The 8,881-nt window shown below is 41.8% G+C and overlaps 1 protein-coding gene across 1 annotated transcript in view; it reads left to right on the top strand.

Annotated features, from left to right (window-relative positions):
• Window positions 1-8,881, top strand: part of MYPN (myopalladin) — a 91,607-nt gene that overhangs the window by 73,292 nt on the left and 9,434 nt on the right. The window contains exons 12-16 of the mRNA XM_044660316.1: window positions 338-559; window positions 1,471-1,620; window positions 3,094-3,173; window positions 4,969-5,095; window positions 8,066-8,273. Coding sequence (XP_044516251.1) covers window positions 338-559; window positions 1,471-1,620; window positions 3,094-3,173; window positions 4,969-5,095; window positions 8,066-8,273 — 787 coding nt within the window. The remainder of the gene's footprint in view (window positions 1-337; window positions 560-1,470; window positions 1,621-3,093; window positions 3,174-4,968; window positions 5,096-8,065; window positions 8,274-8,881) is intronic.

The following is an 8,881-nucleotide window of genomic DNA, read 5'->3' as shown; positions in this document are numbered from 1 at the left end:
GTGGGGGTGGGGGTGGGGGGTGGGGGCGCTAAGTAATATTTTTTTCTGGAAAGGGGGTGGTAGGCCAAAAAAGTTTGGGAACCCCTGATGTAGATCATCAACTCTTCACTCTCCCATTGCCTACCATATCTCATCTGTTTTCAAGTCCTCTTGCTTTTCTCCTTTCATAACATCTTTCCAGTATGACCCTTTCTCTCTTCTGACACTACAACCACCAAGGAGGACATAGCATCACATATATGTTTGTGTGTGTGCACATATATGTATTATAGACAGAGAGTTTCCTCCATGTTCAGGGAAGAATCTTCAGATTGAAATCAATTTGCTATTTTAACAGGAGTACAAGATTTCCAGCTTTGAGCAGAGGCTAATGAATGAGATCGAGTTCCGTTTAGAACGGACCCCTGTGGATGAATCCGATGATGAAATCCAACATGATGAGATCCCTACAGGCAAATGCATTGCCCCTATCTTTGACAAGAGACTCAAGCACTTCCGCGTCACAGAAGGCTCTCCAGTGACATTCACCTGCAAAATTGTTGGAATACCTGTTCCAAAGGTAAGGGGGTTCCAGTCATCCTTCAGAAGGAGCCATGCTTCCCAAAGTCTGAAAATGAGAGCAATAGATAGGGCAGTCACAAGGGGGTGGGAGAATACTCAGGGAAGCGGAGCATGAGGGAAGGCAGAAAGGGGAGATGAGGAAAGAGAGCCTTTCGGGTTCAGGGTAGACCCAGGAAAACGGTGCTGAGTCATGAGATGGTGTCTTTTTTCTTAGTCAAGGGTAAGAGGAGGTCGTCAGCTGAGAGGGTGGAGTAAGGGAAGACATGGGAAATTTAAGGAGAGCAGAGAACATTTAGAAGAGCTGTGGGGGGGGGGAGCTGAGGTGGAAAATAAATCTGGGAGGAATAAGAGGGGTTGCCTTCCTACAGAGAGGGCCCAGTTGAAATTAGACAACATAAATCTGCAGGGATCTCAACTGATCCACTTAAACGTGTGACTTTACCCAATTCCATTCAGCAATCGTATCATGACAAGAATAACAAATCACATGTATGTAATAGTTTCCATTTGTAAAATATTTGCACATGTAATCTCATTTGAGATATGAAGTGTAAGGTATTCCCATTTTACATAGTACATTCCACTGCTATTTACAGAGATTACATGGCTTGTTCAGGGTCACACAGTTTTCTAAGGGTCCAAGAGAGCCAAATCTCTGTACTTTATGCCACACTGTCAACAATCTCATTGGGTGGGAAATTCTGTCTTCCATATTATGTATATACTGTAGAACTGATATATTTTAAATGCTTGACTTTTTACCAAATCTATGTTCTGTACACTTATTTTAAGAGACTGACCATTGTATGGAGACGATCATTGCCCCCCACTTACAGTCCTTTGCCTTACCTACCTTGTCATTTTCCTCAGGCATCAAAGGCTGTGTATTTGTATTATCTCTCTCTTCAGGTTTATTGGTTCAAGGATGGAAAACAAATTTCTAAAAGAAATGAACATTGCAAGATGAAGAGAGAAGAGGATGGGACATGTTCTTTGCATATTGACTCAACCACTAACGATGACGATGGAAACTACACAATCATGGCTGCCAATCCACAGGTAGAGGCTTTCGAACAGTTCTTCAGCCCCTGAATCAAAGTTGGGAACTTTGATTCTCTTTAAAAGAGAGTTTATTTCAGGTTGAGTGATGCCTTCAAAACTGCCTAGTTACCCAAAACTAATTAGAAAAATGAAAGAAAAGCATCGTGACTTCATGAGAATTGTGCCTAAGATCTATATCAGTGATTCCCAAAGTGGGTGCTACCGCCCCCTGGTGGGTGCTGCAGCGATCCAGAGGAGCGGTGATGGCCGCACATTTTTTGTATTACATTCTATTCTGAGTTCAATAAATAGTTTCAGAATTTCCAGGGGGCGCTAAGTCATATTTTTTCTGGAAAGGGGGCGGTAAGCCAAAAAAGTTTGGGAACCACTGGTCTACATCATTAGAAGAGCAACAGTCCATTACCAATTTTACTCCTGCTCTCCCAGTGAAGGAGAAGCAAGTTGCTCAATCCTTGTGTTTGTGTCTATCTCATTTGACTCTTACAAGCACTGTGAGGCAAATACTTTATATGCATGGAGAGTGAAAGTAGTGTGTACATATATATATATGTATATATATACCTACATACATAATGTATATAGAAGGTATTATGTATAGTTAATATAGTATACATTTAATATATAAATTTTATATAACGATACATATATGCAATTATTATCACTATCTTACAGAAGAGGAAACTGAGGCTCAGAGAGGCTAAGTGGCTTATCCATGGTGATATGATTAATAAGCACCAGAGGCAAAATTCAAACTTGGGACCCTCCTAATTCCAATTTTTCCAAATGCTTTTTCCAGGATATCCTGCTACTTTTCCTTCTCTAATCATCTATTTACTATATTCCCTCTAGGCAAGTTGAATAAAATCTTGGATGTGTCAGTTCTTGGATTAATTTTTTAAAAAGATTCCACAAAACAGTGATCATAATAATATTCTTGTTTTTTTTTTATTTAAAAGATAAATGAGCAACTGTTTGGCCAGAATAATCGAAATTCTACCAAATTACATGACAATGTAAATGATCGTATAGTTACTCGGCTATTACTAGAAGAAGAAATGTAGAAAGGCTTGAAAACATTATTCTCATGTTGTTTGTAGATTTGAGCTGTGTGTTTGTGTATTGCTTCAGGCTATAATCTCCTTGTTAAAAAGAGACAAGCAAAGTATAGACAAAGGATAGGGAAGGCCAAGACCCTGGCCATGTTCTCCCTAAACATCTGAACTTTGATAACGTGGGTGGTAGCATAATGCCAATTGCCAAGTTTTTGAGTTCTACCTATTTCTAAGGATAAAAATAGAGACTATGCTAGGAAGAGCTCTCAGTGCTCCTCCTAAGCCTATTGTGGTATTTCCATTTCCCCAAAATAATTTATGAAATTTAAACTAAATAGCCCTAAATGTTAGAGAAGACAACTAAGTACAAGATGGAACCCATTTTAGGCAGCGTGCTCATTCATTCTCTCTTTCTTAGGGGAGAATCAGCTGTTCTGGCCACTTAATGGTACAGAGTTTGCCCCTGCGTGGTCGATTTACCTCAACTCATTCTCACAGGTAAGCAAAATGTTCAAGCTATAACTCATATATACCCCACTTTAAAAATATTTCAAACCCTCCATTTTTAAACCCTTATCTTCTATTGCACTATCAATTTTTCATTAACCCTTTTATATTGAATTAATATATTTGAACTAGTATCCTAAAGAATATATTGTTTTAACTTTGAGTATTTTGAGGTTTTCTTAATTCTTTTTTCATATAAAAACTATGTTGTTGTTTTTTAAATAGTCTTACATTCTATCTTGGGATCTTGCTCTCAATTTTAAGAAGAGTGGCAAGGACTAGATAATCAGGGTTAAGTGATTTGCCCCGATTCACACAGTTAGGAAGTGTCTGAGTCCAGATTTGAATCCAGGGCCTCCTATCTATCCACTCTCTAGTCAACTACCTTTCCTTCTTCACTTTAAAAAACAAACAAACCCTCACCTTCCATATTAGAATCAATACTATGTATTGGTTCCAAGGCAGAAGAATGGTAAGGGCTAGGCAATGGGAGTTAAATGACTTGCCCAGGATCACACAGCTGGGAAGTTCGAAACATTCAGTGTAAATAAGAAATGCCCTTTCAACTGGTTCACCTTCAGAACAAGAGACAACAGAACACTTTAATGGCTAACTATAGTACCCCAAATTTACTCTTCAGGACCACTATGGCTTGCTAATACAAACCACCTGGGTATTTTTAGAGCTTGAAAAAAGCAAGACGTTTACTTCTTCTTACGAAGACGATTCAAGTCAAAAGTCTAGAGCCTGGCTTCCTCCAGAATCTGTTGGTGCCACAAAGTCATAGCAGAACATTCTCCAGTTGCTGACACAGAGTGAATTAATATGACTTAACAGAGACACAAAAATAGTGACCCACATTTCAGATGTTTCACATACTACATTTTACTACTCTGCAACTATACCTTTCAAAAAAAAAATACAGCTGTTACTATCAGTTAGTCCTCTCCATTTTAAGTTCGTGGCCCATTTTATGACCAAAAAATGATGTTATAATTTATAGGCAGAGTTAAATGTTATTACTCACCAGGCCTGGAAAGTACAGCTGCCTTGTCCCAGGTGGTAAACAGGGCTTCTCTTTTGGCTCTCGTTTTGAGATTTGGATTGAAGGCTGATTTATTTATTTTGAACAAGTACGACAACTGTTGAAAGTCAGAGCTAAGAGACCAATGGCATTTCACCCAGAATGACTTCAGAGAAAAGGTGCCAGAGGCTGGTTTATCTAGTGACAGATCTCTTAAGATCGTCCTGTTGCATCAATGGAGACACACTTAGCACTTTGTCTGGGATCCTGACCCCATATCAGGTTTTCTCTTACTGGTTTATGATCCAGCACAGGAAAGTGTTCCCTCTGAGCCCCAGAGTAAATGCCTCTTTACTTGAAGGACCTTTATTTCATCAGTGAGGGAACACTCCCACGGACCCTAGAACATTCCTTGATTCCTTGGTGGCAAACCTTCTGGGGAGGAGTCTCTTCATCTTTTTCCTGGGCGGATCCTATTGGAGTAGACTTGACTGAACAGGGCAATGGTAAAGGCTAACAAAGGATACATACCACTGGCTTTGCCAAACACAACCCAAAGTGGTTCACTTCTACATGGAGCTAATGAAATAACTAAGATCCAAGAGTGGAATCAAAGGGAACTCCACAGGCAACATACATAGTAACTCAACCAACATATCAACAAACAAATGTCTTATTCATGCAGATTTTTAAAAAAGAAAAACTTATGAGTTTATAATGGCAAATTGGGATCAAGTTATCAGCACCTGTGCTGTGTTACAGGGGGAGAGCCCGGATCCCAGAAGGAGAGAAAGAACCTTTACAGGAACGATTTTTCAGGCCTCATTTCCTTCAGGCTCCTGGTGATATGGTTGCTCACGAGGGACGGCTCTGTAGACTGGACTGTAAGGTAAGCTACATGCTCGTTCCTATTCTTTGATCTGGCCATCTTTGCTTTCCAGGGAGGGGAGAGGTACCATTTCTGTCTTTTCTTCAAACATTTCTAGAAACCTTGTCTTTGAAAACTCATACCATGTGAAAAGATTCTACTAAATCCATAACTCAGATCTACCTTAGGAAAAAATTACATCAACCTTGTCAAGTTATATGAGAATGGGTTTCTGAAGTCATCAAAACTAGTAAATGCCTCTCAGACATTTTTATACTAAATGAGTGGCGAGTGTCTTTGACCACAGAATTAAACAAGCAATCTCTTAGTCCCCTTTGCTGGACCATCATCCATATCACATCCCCTGGCTTTGGGTGTTTTTCAAGGTTCTTTCGTGGTTCCTCTTTTCTTCTCCCCCTCTAATCATTCTTTTGATAACCTCATTAATTCCCATGGACTTAATTTTCAATACTGCAAAGATTCTGATTCCCAATCTGCTACTGGAAATGTACAAACTCTTTGATTCCCAGTAGTCGCCTTCATCCTGTCTCTCCCCTGAGCTTCAGTCCTATGTCACCGATTAATTTATTTTATTATTATTTTTATAAACCCTCACCTTCCATCTTGGAGTTAATACTATGTATTGGCTCCAAGGCAGAAGAGTGGTAAGGGCTAGGCAATAGGGGTCAAGTGACTTGCCCAGGGTCACACAGCTGGGAAGTGTCTGAGGCCAGATTTGAACCCAGGACCTCCCGTCTCTAGACCTGGCTCTCAATCCACTGAGGCACCCAGTTGCCTCCTCACCAATTATTTATATTGCAGATTTCAGACTAGATGTCTTGGAAACATCTTAAACTCAAGATGTCTAAACCTGATCTCATTATCTTTCCTTCTAAAACGTCCCCCTCTTCAGAATTTCCTTGTTTCCATCAAAGGCATCACCATTCTTTAAGTTTCTCAAGTCTAAATCTGGATGCTGCCTCATTCTTTAGTCTCCCTCCCTGCAAATCTCTAATTACTTTACCCATATCTTGCCATTCCTCCCTTCACATCTCTTGTACCCTCGCCCTTCTCTCCACTGGCATAGCTACCATCTCAGTTCAGGCATTCATCGGCTCTCACCTAGATTATTTCAAGAGACTCCTAACTGGTCCCCCTGCCTTTGGTAGCTTGTCATTGCAATCTATTTTATATGCCGTTATCAAAGTAATTTTCTTTAAGCCCAAATCTGACCAGGTGATTCAGTCAATTCCATTGGTTCCCTATTACCTCTAAGCTAAAAATTATGTTTGTTCTGTTTACCTTTTAAATCCTGCACAGCCTGACCCCATCGGACCTTTCTAGCTCCACTGAGTATAACATCTCTCTCTCTCCATTCGTGATCTAAGCCATGCTGGTGGTCTCCTCTCCTCTCTCATGATGCTCCAAGTCCCTCCTGCCTTTTGCCTCCTGTCATCCTCTTTCTCCTTTTAAGAGGCAGCTCTGACCCCCTCTTCCACATGAACCCCCCCTCAACTGCTAGTGCTTTCCTCCCAGACAGAAAGTGGAAAGCAACATGGTGGACTAGAGCACCAGTGCTAAGATCCCAGAAGATAAGGGGAAGCTCACCAGAACCCACATGTGCAAAAATATTTATAGCAGCCCTTTCCGTGGTAGTCCCAAAATGGAAATGAAGATACCTACCTTTTGGGAAATGGCCAAATTATGGAACATGGATGTCATGGAATATTAATGAGAGGTTGAAAGGAATATTCTTAGAGAAACCTAAGGAGACTTTTGTATGATCTAATACTAACTGAATCAAAGAGAATCAGGGAAATATTTTAGACAGGAACCACATTGTAATGACACACAGCTTAAGGACTCTGACAAATTCAATGACCAAACACAATTCTAGGGGACTAATGATGAGACCTGCTGCCCCCCACTCCCGACAGAGAGTTCATCACCATTCATAGAAGGGACAAACTGAGACAGGTTGATTGGAGGGAAGTTGTTTTGCTTGACTATGTGTATTTGTTATAAGGATTCTCATTTTCTGTTCTTTTAAATGGAGGAAGTAAGAGGAAGAAAAATGTATCAAATTTTTAGATATTTTAAGTTAAGCTAAATTTAAAAAAAGAAGGAAAGAAAAAGAAGTAGTTTAGAACCCCGAAGATGTGAGTTGCAATCCCAGCACTCTCACCTGGGTAAGTTACATCACTTTTGCTGGGCCTCCGTTTCTCTTCACAAAATGATAAAATTGGACTAGATCCCTGAGGTCCCTTTCCCCCCAGGGATCCCAGGAATCTATGAATAATGGGGTAGCTAAGTGGCCAAGTGGAATGAGAGCCAGGCTGAGAGATGGGAAGTCCTAGGTTCAAATCTGGCCTGAAACATTTTTGAACTCTAAGACCCTGAGCAAGTCACTTAATTCCAATTGTCTAGCCCTTACCACTCTTCTACCTCAGAACCAATACTTAGATTAAATTCTGAAATCAGAAGATAAGAGTTTAAAAAAAAATAATGAATTCAACTGGTTGAAGCCAGGTGGTACAGCGGATAGAGCATGAGACTTGGAACAAGAGTATATGAGTTCAAATCCAGCTTCAGGCTCTTACTAGCAATGAGAAGAATAACAGCAGCTAACCTCCTAGGGTTGGTACCCCTGGATCAGAGGCATTTGTAAAGCGCTTTGTGAACCTCAAAGCACTCATGTAAATCTGTGATGATGCTGACGAATGAGCCCTGTAATCATTAGTACTCCTTATGACAAATTTTTAAACCAATCTTTAGTAGTTCATTTGCAGTTTGAAGAGAGGAATACAGCGAATGGCAGCTGCCTCTCCTTCCTGGTTGTAACAAGTCCAAGAATATGGCCTGGGCAGGGCCCTTCTCTGCCCTCAAAGGCTTGTGCTCCCTCATTGGTGCTGGGGGAGGGCAGAGATGGAGCCCCGACAAGTGAGCTTGTGGTCCCTCCGTCCTCATCTCAGCCGCCTCCTTTTCCGTTAGGTGAGCGGCTTACCGCCCCCCGAACTGATGTGGCTGCTCAACGGCCACCCGGTGCTGCCCGATAGCACCCACAAGATGCTCATTAGAGAGACTGGGGTCCACTCCCTGCTCATTGACCCTCTTACCCAAAAGGACGCCGGGACCTACACGTGCATCGCCACCAACAAAACAGGAAAGAACTCGTTCAGTCTAGAGCTCACGGTCGTAGGTAAGCTTCGTCGCTCCGATGATTCCTCCTATTTCTAGGGAGCTCCCCAGGACGGATGCTTTGCATGGGAGGCGAGAGGAGAATCCGGCAGGCCTCTGGCCTTGAAGCCCAACTTCAGCCATCCTTAGCTCTGTGCAAACCCAGCAGGAAAGGCTCTCTTCCCCTCTCTGCTGGGGAATGTGTCTGGAAGGGAGCCAAAAGCCTCGCCGAGGCTGCTATTACACAAATGCGTGTTGAACGGATGAAGGGAGACCTTAGGACAGTGTCCTGAGGCGGGTGTGCAGGGACTGTAACCTGCCCACATTTCAGAGGGACCCGCCAACTGAGCCACAGTGAAGCTGGTCACGAGCACTCGGGTCGCTAGCTCGTCCAGGACGAAAGCTCACAATTCCTCCCTCCCAGGTCTGCGTAGCTTCCTTCTTCCTCTGGGTCAGCCGGTCTCAAACTCTTTGGGCTCAAACATTGGATACCCTTAAAAACGATCGAGGTCCCAAAGAGCTTTTGTTTATGCGGGTTCTCTCAATATTGACTGTATTCAACATTAAAACGAGCGCACTAAAATATTAATTCATTCAAAAATAACAACAAAACCATAATATGTTAATACA

This window comes from Gracilinanus agilis, chromosome 2, assembly GCF_016433145.1.
Source record: "Gracilinanus agilis isolate LMUSP501 chromosome 2, AgileGrace, whole genome shotgun sequence".
Classification (NCBI taxonomy): Eukaryota; Metazoa; Chordata; class Mammalia; order Didelphimorphia; family Didelphidae; genus Gracilinanus; species Gracilinanus agilis.
The sequence above is the reverse complement of the archived record's forward strand: the minus strand, read 5'-3'. Positions and strand labels throughout refer to the sequence as shown.